The sequence below is a fragment of the Rhinoraja longicauda genome, chromosome 3 (genome assembly GCF_053455715.1).
Source record: "Rhinoraja longicauda isolate Sanriku21f chromosome 3, sRhiLon1.1, whole genome shotgun sequence".
NCBI classification, from domain to species: domain Eukaryota; kingdom Metazoa; phylum Chordata; class Chondrichthyes; order Rajiformes; family Arhynchobatidae; genus Rhinoraja; species Rhinoraja longicauda.
The window spans coordinates 45,589,196-45,606,121 of NC_135955.1; the positions used below are offsets into that span (position 1 = coordinate 45,589,196).

The 16,926-nt window shown below is 40.5% G+C and overlaps 1 protein-coding gene across 1 annotated transcript in view; it reads right to left on the minus strand.

The window, feature by feature from the left end:
• The window catches only part of slc1a1 (solute carrier family 1 member 1), a 67,855-nt gene extending 51,453 nt beyond the window's left edge, over nt 1–16,402 (minus strand). Inside the window, exon 1 of the mRNA XM_078396062.1 lies at nt 16,171–16,402. Coding sequence (XP_078252188.1) covers nt 16,171–16,261 — 91 coding nt within the window. The 5' untranslated portion in view covers nt 16,262–16,402. The remainder of the gene's footprint in view (nt 1–16,170) is intronic.
• Nucleotides 16,403–16,926: the final 524 nt, after the last annotated feature.

The following is a 16,926-nucleotide window of genomic DNA, read 5'->3' on the forward strand; positions in this document are numbered from 1 at the left end:
AGTAGGGTACTGTCATATATAAATTGTGTCAAAGCATAAATACTTTATTAGGCAGCTTAAATAATGATTCTTAGTAAGATTCATCTGTTTTTCTCTTTTAGGCCCTAACCAAATTATGCTGCAACTCGATTGCTTGGTATCCGATTTAACATTTTCCGCTTGAACTTTTCAGTGAAACATCTAAATCTGCTACATTTGGGTATTTTGTTGTATTTCTCTGTGCCTTAAGCTTGTATGTTGTTAGTTATTTCAGAATTATTCAAGACAGTCTTATCAATGGAGGTTTGCTTGATTTCTGTTTAATTGATTTTCATTTTAAAGTTTCATATTCATTTACATTAAAGCTATTCATATTAGCTGCATTGTCTTGGCAAGAATCTTTAAGGATGCACAAGAATCTATTGATGTTGGAATCTTGAGCAAAATGTTGGGTCATGTAGTGTCTCTGGAGGGAATGGAGCTTTGATCGAGACTTCTTCAGACTGATTGAAGTAGGGGGAGAAGGCGGGAAAAGAGAGGAGGGCAGGGACCAAGCCTTCATGTGGTGCATTAGGATGCATTGATGTACAGTATAAGTGACTAATATAAGAGGATTTCAATCTTATCAGAATTCACCGTATCACCTCTAATGTTAGAAGGAACTCATTCAGTTCAACTGAGAAGCCCTTGGGAAATGATCTATTATAATATTCTACACTCTCAGCACCGAAGGACCTGGGAATACCAATGCAATCCATTACTTATGCTTTGATTCATGGTCGCAAGGAAACATGGATTTAAAGCAGATTAATCCTATTCTGTTTCCTTTTAAAGGTCATGTCTAGAATAATACAAAATGTAAGCATATGACGAAGGAGTGAAATTTTGCATTTGTCAATGGGAACTAAATTGACAAGTCCTCAAAGCAGCTATAAAAATCAAATAGTGTCTATTTGATTCAGACTACATGCCAACACATTACTGACCACTAATTACAAATGATTGCAACCTTGGCTAACATACTGCTGAGTGGCTGCACACTGCAGCAAAATGCAATTTAAAACCTGACTATCACTAATTTAATTTGTCAGGCAGTATTTAATGTTAACAGCATCTCATAAGGGAAAGGTGCATTATGACTGCAGCAAGTGACAGATTTCAATTAGGATCCCTTTACACAGGCTCATACATTTCATGCACAGATTCTCACTGAGGTTCAGGTAGAAGTGCAGAAAGGCTTGCACAGGACATATCTGGCCGATGGCAAGGGTCCTTTCACCTCTTCTCCTTCCCTTCTAAGCAGCCTGTCCTGTGTTGCATCACTTATGAACATGTTCCAAAACATGTTATGCATTGCGAAGGAAATTCCAATAATGCAAATACGTGGGGAAGCATTTGATTATAGCAAAATTTCAGATGTCTCAGCACTTAAAATAAAATGTTGGACGAACTCAGTGTTGCTTACAACTTGCTTATTCATTTTAATAGTTAAAAAAAATATGTTAAAAAAATAGACTGCAAAATGATTACAGTCTTGTGTGATCTGCAGCTACTCTGAACCTAGTTGATAATCCATCAACTAGGAGTGTAGGGGAGTGCTTTGTTTGCAGTAAAGCACACGATCAGTTGTACAAGATTAAGGGCGAGGGCACTCAAGCACTGAGCTCTAACATGGCAGCTCTATCCACCCATCATAGTACACCCATTGATGTCAACCTTTGCCCATGCTGAATGCTTCAGCACACCGTCAATACCTTACCAATATAGTCTCGGATAGATTCTTGCCTCAGATACTAACATCACCATTGAATTGTATGCTGGGAAAAATTTGACCTGCTCTCTGCCAAAAATAAAGTATGAATCATGGAACAGGTTCTGCACCCACCACAATAAATGTATTAAGTAAATATCCTTCTTGATAAGGTATTTCTACCTTATTGCTAATGCTACCTCGAAGAAATCTTTATGCTTTTTAATTTCTTAATATATTTATGTCATATTTAAAGAACTGCAATTCTTAAATTCTCAGTCTCACCCAGAATATGAAGAACAGAACAATGCATACGGTCATAAGATCATGAGTGCTAGGAGCAGAATTAGGCCATTCGGCCCATCAAGTCTACTGCGCCATTCAACCATGGCTGATCTATCTCTCCCTCCTAACCCCATTCTCCTGCCTTCTCCCCATAACCCCTGACACCTGTACCTAAAGTTTACAGATTGGGCCAGAATTTCCTTGCCTGTCCTGTCCTGCCTGATGTCACTGTATTTAGTTTTCACCCACCCGCATTTCTTTCTTCTGCCTGCAGAGGGTTGAATTGTTTCATTCTCTACACCCTGCTGGCATCCAAGGAGGTGAGCTTACTCGCTGCAGTGAGAGAGCCTGGCGTGTGAATAGGCTGTAGTTAACAAATAGGTAGTCGCGCTTAGCTTGGTATCAAGGGTGGGCAGGAAAGACTGTGTGCCCCTGCCATTGGGGGACTAACGGTGCATTTCGGAATGATATTGGCTAGACATAGTGTTATGGCGGTCACTTAGTACAAACCAGACGTCTCTTGCATGCTCCTTTGTTCTCGGAAGGGAAGTATCACCAACGGGCTGGATCGCGCCCGGCACCTGTGAAGGGGGCATTGAGAGAGGGAGGTGTGCTCCTGTAGAAGAGGGCCTGTGCATACCTAGATAAGTAGATGTTTACTCCCTATTGCCAATAAACTTGATTTAGACTGGAAGACCTCACCAACTGGCTGGATTGTGACCTGCGTTGCGGAAGGGGGCAGAGAGAGAGAGAGAAAGACAAGTACTGTATAAAAAGGGGCCATGCGCATACCGAGATGAGTAGATGCTTACTCCCTATTGCTAATAAACTTGATTTACACTGTGACTGAAGTGTGAGCCTTTTTCTATTATATCAGTCTGATCTTTGAACCTTTGAGTGGCAACACTCACCCACTCTCTAAGACTGTTGAACAGAATTTAACAGTATGTAAATATCTTCGATAGGAACATTTAAAAACATATTCAAATAATTAAAAGAAATAAACACAAAACTAATAAATGTAATTAACACATAAATAAGAAAGCATTAAGGTAAAATAAGTAAAGCCTTAGCCTATACTTACATTTTTTTCCAGTGTGGACAGCCACATTCTAGTAGATAGGATTGGCCACGTTGTCATGGGTGTCAGAGGTTATTGGGAGAAGGCAGGGGAATGGAGTTAGGAGGGAGAGATAGATCAGCCATGATTGAATGGCAGAGTAGACTTGATGGGCCAAAAGGCCTAATTCTACTCCTATCACTTAAGATCTTATAACCTTATGTTATGCCAACCTTTCCTGGTATAAGTTCCAGGACAGATGGAAAGTGCATTCTCAATGGTGAATCCAGCTACAGAGTGAGGAGTCATACTTGTCAGCATTTAACCTTTAGGATATCATTGACTTGTGCTTGCATAGAAATCTGAGTCTGATAGCTGGTGGCTTCCTTCTCGAGTTCTCCAACTAGTTTCACTGTCCTCCTGATTCATTTTATTGTTTGTATGCCTCGTTGTCAACTTCCCCTCATCCAACAATGAACCATTGCACATTTCCCGGAGCATGGTCTGCTTTGATCTGTTCTTTTCACACCTTACACGTTCTTTGTACCCTTCCATATCTCGTTTCCCTCTCTCCTGACTCTCAGCCTGAAGAAGGTTCTCCACCCAAAATATCACCCGTTCCTTCTCTCCAGAGATGCTGCCTGTCCTGCTGAGTTACTGCAGCGTTTTGTGTCTATTGTCCTTCATACCCATTGGCTATCACTCAACATAATTCAGCCCATTTACATCACCACAATTGATCCAAACAGGCAATTTATAACATTATTTCTGCCAGACCACAATTTCTTCTTACTATTATTTCTCAACAATGGACTTAATTAACAGATTTAACCATTTAAACTAAATGTTGCAAATTATCTGTATTTAAAAATATTTTCACACCTCTTCTACTTAAAACAATGCTTTGGGTGTGATTTATCTTTTTATTCAAGAGAGTTGCAGAAGGGACATCTTTTCTGAATTTCTTTTATTCACGTGTTATGTGAATAACACATTTAATCCCTGCTATATTCCACAGTTAATCCCTGCTATATTCTCATAAATTGAAGCATATTCTATCGCTATCATATTCAGCTGAAAAAGCAAAGATCATAGAGTTCAATTAACAGCCAACAAATCATCTTCCAAAGAAATTTATTCACAAAGTGCTGGAGTAACTCAGCAGGTCAGGCAGCATCTCAGGAGAGAAGAAATGGGTGACGTTTCGGGTCAAGACCCTTCTTCAGACTATTTGACCCAGACTCGCTACAACAGCCACATTTTGACCCATCTTCCGAAGAAATATCACTGAGATGGATACATTTTTGGATTTCAAAACATATAAAATTATTAAGGGATTAAACATGCTAGAGGCAGGAAACATGTTCCCGGTGTTGAGGGAGGCCCAAACCAGGGACCACAGTTTAAGAATAAGGGGTAGGCCATTTAGAACGGAGATGAGGAAAAACTTTTTCACTTAGAGAGTTGAGAAGCTATGGAACTCTCTGCCTCAGAAGGCAGTGGAGGCCAATTCCCTAGATGCTTTCAAGAGAACGTTAGATAGAGTTCTTAATGATAGCGGAGTTAAGGAAATGGGGAGAAGGTGTGGCCAGTAGTGGGATCCTGTTGGAGGTGGCGGAAATGTTGGAGGATAATTTGTTGTATGCGATGGCTGATGGGATGGACGTTGAGGAAAAGGGGGACTCTCTCCTTGTTACGAATGGGGGGAGGTGGAGCAAGAGCGGAGCTGCAGGATATTGAGGAGACCCTAGTGAGAGCCTCATCTATAATGGAAGAGGGGAAATCCCATTTCCTAAAGAATGAGGACATCTCCGATGCCCTATTATGGAACAATAGACAATAGGTGGAATAGGCCATTCGACCCTTCGAGCCAGCACCAGCAATCAATGTGATCATGGCAGATCATTCTCAATCAGTACCCTGTTCCTGCCTTCTCCCCATACCCCCTGACTCCGCTATCCTTAAGAGCTCTATCTAGCTCTCTCTTGAATGCATTCAGAGACTTGGCCTCCACTGCCTTCTGAGGCAGTGAATTCCACAGATTTACAACTCTCTGACTGAAAACGTTTTTCCTCATCTCCGTTCTAAATGGCCTACCCCTTATTCTTATACTGTGGCCCCTGGTTCTGGACTTCCCCAACATTGGGAACATTTTCCTGCCTCTAACGTGTCCAACCCCTTAATAATCTTATATGTTTTGAAAAGATCCCCTCTCATCCTTCTAAATTTCAGTGTATACAAGCCTAGCCGCTCCAGTCTTTCAACATTCGACAGTCCCGCCATTCCGGGAATTAACCTAGTAAACCTATGCTGCACGCCCTCAATAGCAAGAATATCCTTCCTCAAATTTGGAGACCAAAACTGCACACAGTACTCCAAGTGCGGTCTCACTAGGGCCCTGTACAACTGCAGAAGGACCTCTTTGCTCCTATACTCAACTCCTCTTGTTATGAAGGCCAACATTCCATTGGCTTTCTTCACTGCCTGCTGTACCTGCATGCTTCCTTTCAGTGACTGATGCACTAGGACACCAAGATCTCGTTGTACGTCCCCTTTTCCTAACTTGACACCATTCAGATAATAATCTGCCTTCTTATTCTTACCACCAAAGTGGATAACCTCACACTTATCCACATTAAACTGCATCTGCCATGCATCCGCCCACTCACACAACCTGTCCAAGTCACCCTGCAACCTCATAGCATCTTCCTCACAGCTCACACTACCACCCAGCTTTGTATCATCTGCAAATTTGCTAATGTTACTTATAATCCCTTCATCCAAGTCATTAATGTATATTGTAAATAGCTGCTGTCCCAGCACCGAGCCTTGCGGTACCCCACTAGTTACTGCCTGTCATTCTGAAAGAGACCCATTTATCCCCACTCTTTGCTTCCTGTCTGTCAACCAATTTTCTATCCATGTCACTGCCCTACCCCCAATACCAGTACCCTACTCCCAACACCTCATTCTGGGCGCAGATGCGGCGTAGACGGACGAATTGGGAGTAGGGGATAGAGTTTTTACAGGAAAAAGGGAGGGAAGAAGTGTAGTCAAGACAGCTATGGAGTCAGTGGGTTTGTAGTAGATGTCGGTCACTAGTCTATCTCCTGTGATGGAGATGGTGAGACCAGAAACGGTAGGGAGATGTCGGAGGTGGTCCAAGTATATTTAAGAGCAGGATGGAAACTTATGGTGAAATTGATTAAGTCAGTGAGTTCTACATGGGTACAAGAGGTAGCATCAATGCAGTCGTCAATGTAGCAGAGGTAGAGTTCGGGGATAGGGCCAGTGTATGCCAGGAACAGGGATTGTTTGACGTACCCGACAAGAGGCCGCATCTGCGCCCAGGGTGAGGTGTTTCATACTAGGGCATCAGATATGTCCTCATTCTTTAGAAAATGAGGGTTCCCCTCTTCCATTTTAGATCTCCGCTCTTGCTCCCCCTCTCCCCCTCTCCCCATTCGTAACAAGGAGAGAGTCCCCCTTGCCCTCACCTTCCACCCCATCAGCCGTCATATACAACAAATTATCCTCTAACATTTCCGCCATCTCCAATGGGATCCCACCACTGGCCACATCTTCCCATCTCCACCCCTTTCTGCTTTCCGCAGAGACCGTTCCCTCCGTAACTCCCTGGTCCACTCGTCCCTTCCCACCTAAACCCCCCCAGGTACTTTCCCCTGCAACCACAGGAGATGCAACACCTGTCCCTTTACCTCCCCCCTCGACTCCATCCAAGGACCCAAACAGTCTTTCCAGGTGAGGCAGAGGTTCACCTGCACCTCCTCCAACCTCATCTATTGTATCCGCTGTTCCAGATGTCAACTTCTGTACACCGGCGGGACCAAACACAGGCTCGGCGATCGTTTTGCTCAACACCTTCACTCAGTCCTCCTTAACCAACCTGATCTCCCGGTGGCTCAGCACTTCAACTCCCCCTCACATTCCCAGTCTGACCTGTCTGTCATGGGCCTCATCGATTGTCATAGTGAGGCCCAGGACAAATTGGAGGAACGGCATCTCATATTTCGCTTGGGCAGTTTACACCCTAGCGGTATGAACATTGACTTCTCTAACTTCAGATAGTTCCTCTGTCCCTCGCTTTCCCCTCCCCTTCCCAGTTCTCCCATTAGTCTTCCTGTCTCCTACTACATCCTATCTTTGTCCCGCCCCCTTCCCTGACATCAGTCTGAAGAAGGGTCGACCTGAAACGTCACCCATTCCTTCTCTCCAGAGATGCTGCCTGACCCGCTGAGTTACTCGAGCATTTTGTGTCTACCTTCGATTTAAACCAGCATGTGCAGTTTTTTTTCCTACTTAATGCAGATAAATGTGAGGTGTTGCAATTTATGAAGTTGAACCAGGGTAGAAATTTCACAATGAAGAGTAGCGTCCTGGGAAGTGTTATAGAACAGGTGAACGGAGCAATATAATTAGATAATTCCTTTATTCCTTGGAGCATGGAAGACTAAGAGGTCATTTTTATAAAGGTGTACAAAGCCACGATGGGCCTAGTTTGGATGAAAGCACATAGTCTTTTTCCAAGGTTTGGGGAATCAAGAACTAGTGAGCATATTTTTAAGGTGAGAAGGGAATGATTTCATATGAATTTGAGGGGCAACCTTTTTCACAGAGAGGGTGGTATGTACATTAATGGAACAAGCGAGCAGAAGAAATAGTTGAGGCAAGTACAATAATAACATTTAAAAGACAAACGAACAGGTGCATGGACAGAGAGATATGCATCAAACATGGGATAATGTGGTATCTTGGTAGGCATGGACACGAGGGCTGCAGGCCTGTTTCTGTGCTGTAAGACTATTTACATTATCGGACCCTTATTTTAAAAACATTGTGAGATATTTCAGTCTTACCAGAATGGAAAGTAAAGACTTCTGTTTTACACCTCATCAATTACTCTAATCCGTGAAGAAACATGAATCTGCAATCTACTAATGCAGAGGTGCCAGTATTATGAATTAATCCAGGATGACATTTCTAAACTGGAATTTAACACATAATTTTAGGTCAATCCTCAATGGATAATTTTCCAGTTACCATAAAATTATGAAACAAAGTGTTCAGGAATTCTAAAATGTGCCTATCATTCAACTCCTTGATCATTTCCATCCCTCATTTACATGACAGGCTTGATTTTCCACAAAACAAGGAACTTTGTCTATCTGGATACCAGCAATAAGATGTTGTGTAGAGTTCATGGCACAATGAGAAAATATTGAGCCAACAGGCACTGAGAGTTGGCATCACTGTTTAGTTTAGTTTAAAGATACAGCATGGAAACAGACCCTTCAACCCACCAAGCATGCCAACTATTGATCACCCAATCACACTAGTTCTACGTTATTCCACCATCTCATCTGTGTAGCTGGGACATGTTGGCCAGTGTGGGCTAGTTGGGCCGAAGATCCTGTTTCCACGCTGTATCACTCTATAACTCTATGACTATCTCGCTGTACATTAGAGCTATTTTGTAGAAGCCAATTATCCCACAAACCCGCATGTCCTCCGGATGTGGGAGGAAACAGGAACACCCGAAGGAAACTGACACCAACACAGGGAAAACATGCCAACTCCAATCAGACAGCACCCGAGGTCAAGCTCAAACCCGGGCCACATATAATTTCATTGGCCACATATAAATAAATGGGGTAAAGGCAGCATATTCTCTTCCCTGAAAGACAGCAGAGACCCAATAGGTATTTACAACATCTTGATGGAGATATGGTTTTCATTACTGAATTGAACATCTTATTCAAATTTCAGATTTATTTAATTATTAGAATTTAAATTCCCCAACATGGGAATTTGAACTCATGTCTCAATGCCAGTGTAATGGGAACTTACTGGCAACCATCCATAGTAATAGAACTATTGTGTTACTATACTGCAGCGAGTTCAAGTTAGAGGATGAATATTCCTGGTCTTAATACGAGGTAACTTCTGTTGACATGGTCAAATTTGCAGCATGGAAATAATAAGTTAAATGTTAGTGCTGATTTATATTTTCCAACTTGCATATAATTTTCATTTAATTTATTAGGAACAGTTGAGGTCTTTGTTTATTTTTGCTTCTATTCATTTCCATTGTACTGGGCTTGTCATTACATCAAATGACCTTAATAATTTACAGAAGATTGGTCTCATACTGTCTTTTCTGTACAAATGCAATTTTGACATACTTGGAGAAAACCTGGGTAGATTTTATCATTTGGGCAGCTAACTAGTGGAAGGTGCATTTATTCAGGTTTTTTTCAGGTAGGATGATGTATCTATTTTTGTTTTAAACAGGCTAGTAGAGAAATGTTGCGATATTTCATTTCACAAATACAATGAGCACTCAAAAAAGAACATGAAACAAACTTAAATTCATTTGTTTCCTGAAAATGAACAGAAAAACATAAAAAGCCAATGTGCTCCTGTTCCCCTGTGTGCTTTTGTAGATTCCCTTTAAATATATATATATATATATATATATATATATATATATATATATATATATATTTTAATGTAATATTTAAATATTCTCATCCTCATAAGAATAAATAACATACTGAAATATTTATTTTGAATTTAGCAGTATATTTTAGACTTCTCCCGCCGCTAAAGTCTGCACAGGTCTTCCATCCGATCTTGCCAGCCATTAGCCGCCAATTAACACTAATCCTACATTAATCCAATTCTTAATCTCCTCACAATCTCATCAATGCCACCGAAATACTCGGGCAATTTGCAGCGGCTAATTAAGAAAGGAAACTGGTGCACCTGGAGGAAACCCATACTACCACATGAGAGCATGCAAACTCCACACACTGGAGATCAGATTTGAGCCCAGTTCCCTGGCAATTTACCAGCTGTGCCTCTAAGCCATTCCAAGGGACATGCAAAGAGATGTTGGGAGCATAACATCCCCACTCACCCAAGACTCTTCTAAAATATAATTTTGGATGTGCAGAATGTTCAAAATTTCATGACTATGCTCCTCCAATAAGTTCAAATGTGAATTCCTGTCCAAACTACTGAATTTGGAATTAACATAGACCAGGACAGCACAGAAATGGGCACTTTTGGCCACAATGCCTATTCCAACATGCTGCCAAAACCAACTCTTATCTGCCAGCACATAATCCATATCCTTCCATTCCCCGCATATCCATGAGCCAATCCAAATGTCTTGCAAATGCCACCAGTGTATCTGCCTCCACCAACACCTCGAACAGCACATTCCAGGCAGCTACCTCCCTCAGTGTAAAACAAAAATATTGCCACACACATCTCCTTTAAACTTTACCCCTCCCATCTTAAAGATATACCCTGTAGTTCCCATGCCCTGATATTTCCATTCTGTCCAACCTCTTCAAGCAGCTAACATCTGCTAATTCAGGGCATCATTCTGGTAAACCACCTCTACACCCTTACAAATGCCTCTGCATGCTTACTGTAATGGAGTACTTTCAATTCTCCAAGTGCGGCCTTACCAAAATCCTATACGGCTGTATCGTTATTTGCTGACACTTATATTCCTGTGTCTCCTCTATCAAATTCCTATGGTCATCTTTAAATGTCCGATTTTTCTAGTGAAGATTGTCACTTTCGCTTCTTCTGATAGATGTTCACATTTTTGGGATTGCTGTTCTCTCAAGGCAACTTGCAATTGAAGGACCTAATTCCCTCTGTTTTTGGTCTGTTATCCAATACAAAAAATTACAGCCTAATCCTTTTATTGCTGATCCCATAGATATAAAATACATGTCCTAAACAGCTTTCCATCAAACATTTGTTTGCAGGTTTTTAATGTTCCTCTCTGAAATATTTAGGCAAATTTTTTTTTTAAATCCCTTCATCGTAATGGATCAGAATATCAATTGATCACCTGTAAATAAAAGATAATCGTAATTTTATTATTGTACTTGATTGTTGATTCATAGGCGTGATTTTTAACCATTACCTCGTTTGAGATATATGAGTGCCAACATTTCTCCAAGCTTATTTCAACACAGATCTTTAACATTTACAATGCTAAGTTTTCAGGATAATATTTAGCTAAAATTTACTGAATGGTATTGTTACATCTGGATTTCTTTATGCGTCAACAGAATGAAATGGCCAAAGGTCTCGTGCTTTACGAAAATGAACTTCAGTTACTGATTGAGAACACAATTCAGTGTTTACATATGTACGTTTTATCAGTATTATATTAACTACATAACTTTGTGTTTACCATTTTCTGTTTTACATTCTGTCATGTGTGATACCGATAAATAGATGTAAGAAATAATTTCTTGATTGCATTAATTGATGAAAATGAACAGAATTAGATTTATGATTGATAAACTAAAATTCGGACTGTGTATCGATAAATCTAAAACAGAGTTGTCCAATGGAAATTGCTGAACAGCCATGTGTTAAAGCAAAACAATGCAAAATCAAAAACAACTCGCAAATCCTACTCTTTAACTTATCATTCTTCCCATATCAAATGTGTGGAAGGGCTAAAGCATATAAATGTCACATATTACAATTAGATGCTAAATGACGATATCTTCTCCTCAATTTCATTTACCCATTCAGGAATGTAATGGTTAATTTTGGATTCCTAATTATTTATCTGTATCTAAAGGGCAGCAAAATCCTAAATCCAATCACAGTACATTTGCTGAAACTACTAAGATATATTGTGCAATCAATCATTGCTTGGGGCTTCCATTTGTTCCAACCCATTTGTTTCTCTGGAAGGAGTAGCATCCTTCTCTCTATATACACACACCACATTATAATGAATACAAAGGAACAAAATTTAATATTGGCTGGCATGCGTCTATCACAGACAAAGCTTTCTCTCCCCCCCCCCACTCTCCCTGACTCCCCAACTCCACCTCCACCACAAACTTCATCATGTTTTGCAACCACACAGTTCTCAATGATCGTCAGGTGTCCCTGTCAAGGCCATTCTGAAAGCAGAAGTGCAACGAGGCTTCAGACTGCATAAATGTAACCCATCCACCAACATTTCTAATGCCTTCTAATTGCTTGTGCTGTTGGAAAGCCTTTCCAATAGTTTCAGATGTCTCTGCTGTTTTACAATCAGTTATGACCCTTAGAGACAATTGAAAAAAAGAGAAAAGATTTAAAAAAGTAAGTTCATTTAAAATACAGTTAACCTATGTCAATGAATTAAAATTTGATATTAATTCAAATAAATTAAAATTAAAACATTAATTTAATCTCCTTAATGAAGTTTGGTGGCATATTCTAGTTCATATATGTGTGCTTAAAGCTGAGGAATTGGATATGAAGTGGATCGGCACATTAGCTCAGGGTCATTCAGGAACATCACAGGACTCAGTGGTGAATCCAAGGTCGGATCAGAGGTCAGTCAATGACATACGCTTTGCTGCTGGCTGTCAGCTCAGTATGGTCTGACAGCATCCTCTTTTCTCTCTCCACAGTTGCTGCCTAGCATACTGAGACATTTCCAGATATATTTACCTGTTTTTAACGACTTGGCTAAACAGAAACATGGTATTTCATCTTTGCCTTTGGAGCTTGCAGTCTCACAAACTATAGATACCTTTATTCCAAAGCTCATCGCTGCACTTCATCAAAGGCAGGCAACCATATTCCATTGTTAAGCTCGAAATAACTGAGCAAACTCTCTTTTTGTTTATTCCTGCAAAACTGTACTTCAACTTTTCTCCAAGTATCTCCAAGTACAGTAAACCCTTGTTTTAACGCACCTCCTTATAATGGATTTTGGTTATAGCGGACAGACCTATTGATACACTACCAGAGGCACCCCCGACCCGCACCGCCTCCCCGGCCAGACCTACTGCTGCCACTGCCAGCTCACACAGCTTCCTCGGCCGCTTCCAGGCTGTGCTTGCCACCGCCAACCCTTCCCTGCACACCGGCCACCCACGGGCCACAACCAATGACTCCGCCGATCCTCACCTCTCCCCCGGCAGCCAGCAGGCTGGGGCCGTCAACTCACCTGGATTTCAGGCCAGGTTCCGGGCCGAGAGTGTGAAGAAAGGTCCTGACCTGAAACGTTGCCTATCCATGTTCACCAGACATAGACACATATTGCTGGAGTAACTCAGCGGGGCAGGCAGAGAAGGAATGGGTGATGTTTAGGGTCGAGGCCCTCCTTCAGTCTGGGAGGGGACACTAGAGATATGGAGGGGTAAGGTGTGAAAACTAATTTGAGGAAGGACACCCTTGTAATTGAGGCAGTGCAGCATAGGTTCACGAGATTAATCCCTGGGAGGGCGGGACTGTCATATGAGGAAAGATTGAAAAGACTAGGCTTGTATTCACTGGAGTTTAGAAGGATGAGGGGGAATCTTATAGAGATATATAAAATTATAAAGGGACTGGACAAGCTAGATGCAAGAAAAATGTTCCCAATTTTGGGGGAGTCCAGAACCAGGGGCCACAGTCTTAGAATAAAGGGGAGGCAATTTAAAACTGAGGTGAGAAGGAACTTTTTCACCCAGAGAGTTGTGAATTTGTGGAATTCTCTGCCACAGAGGGCAGCGGAGGCCAAATCACTGGATTAATTTAAGAGAGAGTTAGATCGAGCTCTCGGGGCTAGTGGAATCAAGGGATATGGGGAGAGGTTTGACACAGGTTACTGATTGTGGATGATCAGCCATGATCACAATGAATGGCGGTGCTGGCTCGAAGGGCCAAATGGCCTCCTCCTGCATCTATTTTCTATTTTTCTATGTTTACAGATCAAAACAGACGATGATCAAGGAAATGTAGAATGGTTCATTGTTGGCTGAGGGGCAGGTGACAATGAGGCATAAAACCAGTAAGAGAAATCAATATTCATACCATTGGGTTGTCAGCTGCCCAACAAAAAAGGAGGTGCTGTTCCATCAATTTGTGTTTGGCCTCACTCTGACAGTGGAGGAGGCTCAGGACAGAGAGGGTCAGTATGGGAATGGGAGGGGAGTTAAGGTGTTTAGCAACCGGGAGATCGCCTAGGCCTCGGCGGACTGAGATGCTGCCTGACCTGCTGAGTTACTCCAGCACTTAGTGTCCTTTTGTGGATTAACCAGCAAATGCAGTTGTTTGTTTCAACGACTTATACAATGACAATACCTCAATCTGTTATAGCGGAAAATCGGCAATAATGGACACAATTACCCTCCTATAGTCTATTATAACAAGGGTTTACTGTAAGGAAATTACCTTACAGATCATATATTATACATACACAATGACAAAACAATTCTAGTCACACTTCATTTCTGCTAGGATGAAATATGGGCCACATCTATCAGAGCAAACTTAAAATTTAAATCTCTGATGTGATCACAGATAATCTTGAGTACTCATTTCAAAGGGGCAGTTCATCGTAATGTATTAACATTGGAATGCGGGTCAGTTACAATACCATATCAAATGAATTCTGTGCAAACAATACTGAGTAGAATTGGGCTCTGATAAATGCAACCTAATAAATTTATTTTCCTCCAGAGAGCAGACTTGACTGTTTGTTTTGCATACATTATGTACTAATAAAGTTACCAGTTGCAGATGTTCAGGTGATAACGTGCGTTTTGAAGACATGGAGTGAAAGTTACATACAGATAATAGGGAATCTGGTATTGAAGGAAGGAGGATAGTTAGTAAGTAAATTTGGGGTTGATGATTGGACACTTTGGAAGAACTATTTTTTTGCAATAATACTCTGAAATCAATTTTATAGAATTACATTAAGAGAAAAATCCTGATGCACACAGCTTTTAGCCATTATTTGTGAAATTTAGACAAATAATTGTAATGTTTATGAGCTATAATGATTTTTAAAAAATAATTTTACTTTAATTATCAATGAAATTATAATTAAGTTAAATAAGAAAGAACTGCAGCTTTTGCCCAAATCCAATTAGAAATCATTTACTGTATATCAGTTAATACAGAATTAATTTGTTACCATATTCTTTGTTCATGCCTCTATTATTCCTGAGGAGAAAAGTTGAAAAGCTTTTCAAGTCAATTGGGTCTCTCTCTTTCTTTCTTTTTTGGTGTTGCTCAGTCACTTTCTCTCCTTCTTTCTTTCTCTCGCTCCTTTGTCTCTATCTCTCTCTATCTCTCTTTCCCCCCTCTCCCTTTCTCTCTCTCTCTCTCTCTCTCTCTCTCTCTCTCTCTCTCTCTCTCTCTCTCTCTCTCTCTCTCTCTCTCTCTCTCTCTCTCTCTCTCTCTCTCTCTCTCTATCTCTCTCTATCTCTCTCTCCCTCTCCCTCACTCCCTCTCTCCCTCTCTCTCTCTCTCTCTCTCTCTCTCTCTCTCTCCCCCTCTCTCTCTCTCTCTACCTCTCTCTCTCTCTACTCTTAAATGATAATGTACCTTTCCCCAAAAGACGGAAAGTAGATATTCTCACAACACAAGAAAAAAGAGCATATATTACTTCATTCATTCGCACTCTTCTCTTACTATGAAATTGAAATTATTTTTGTAGATTTTACATCATTTTGTTTGCAAATCAATTCCACATATTTGAGATAATTTCAATTCAAACACTCCTGAATACTTCCCAACAGTTATGTACAGAGGGCCGTGGCTTCAACCTCGGAAGAGATTGTTTGCTTACCTTCAGTGAATATTAAGTAATTGATAACTCAATGAATTAAATTAACAGAGAAGAGAATAAATAGAGAGAATAAAATTGCAAAATACCATTTCTTGTGATGGGCTGATTAACTCTTACATTTACTGGCAAGAGCTAGATATTTCATTGCAATGATACACATACAACTCATAAAATATGCTATCTGGCATTTGTTATTGTGTAGGTTTAAAAAGCTTTGGGACAATGTGATAATGGAATCCTGCATAATTTGTCAACAATCAATTTAAGCATGAAAAACCATTCAGCCGCTCTAGCAGGTGTTAATATTAGCACGGTGATATGAATACTTATAAGATCTAGAATATAGCTATATTTTATACAGAACTCTATATTGTAATACCACTAACATGAATCTATTCAGACCTTTTCCTTTATGAAGAAATGACCATTGTACACAAACAAAAAATTCAGGAGCCTACATGCAAAGCTTACCCAACACTACAGCGAGAATTGTACTCATGAGCAACCAGTTCTTCCTCAAAACAGCTTTAAAATCACATCCTTTTTTGGATTTCTTCCCCATGTTGTTGAAGATCAGAATTCAAAGGAACAAATTAGAAATACACGCATGCACAGACACTATCAAAGACACAGTGCTGAATTCAGTGTGAATTCCTGCTGCCTGTACTCTGCACTATATTCCGTCACTGCAGACACAGTTGTAACTAAGCACCACCCCCTTTTGAATGCAGTGAGAGGAGCCGAACAATGGCCACCCCTGAACATAAAACCACATTTTTAAAAACACCCTCTCCTTCATTTAAACATGGATTCTGCAAATCCCAGATGGTAAAAATTAACCCTACCAGTACTTGGCATATATTCCCTGGAATATTTTGCATCATGAATGGTAAAATAAAATTCCTTCACATTGTATATAAAATGGGCCTTCTGAAAAGGAGTGGTGTTTTTCCTCAATGTTTATTGAAAAGAAATGGGAAAATTATAGTTTCTGGCAGACTATTATTTAAGATAAAATGTTGGTGATATTTAATGATCAAAAAGAGTGATACAGATCACAAGGGCAGTTAAATACATCTGGCAGTGCACATTGTGCTTAAACTAAAATATATGAATCTCGCTCCAAATTAATGTCTGTTCAGAAATCTGCTTCTATTAAAAGTTAATTTGTTCTGTCTTTTTACCGCCCAGGAAAATAAAATCTTCAGTAAATCCAACAATCCTGAA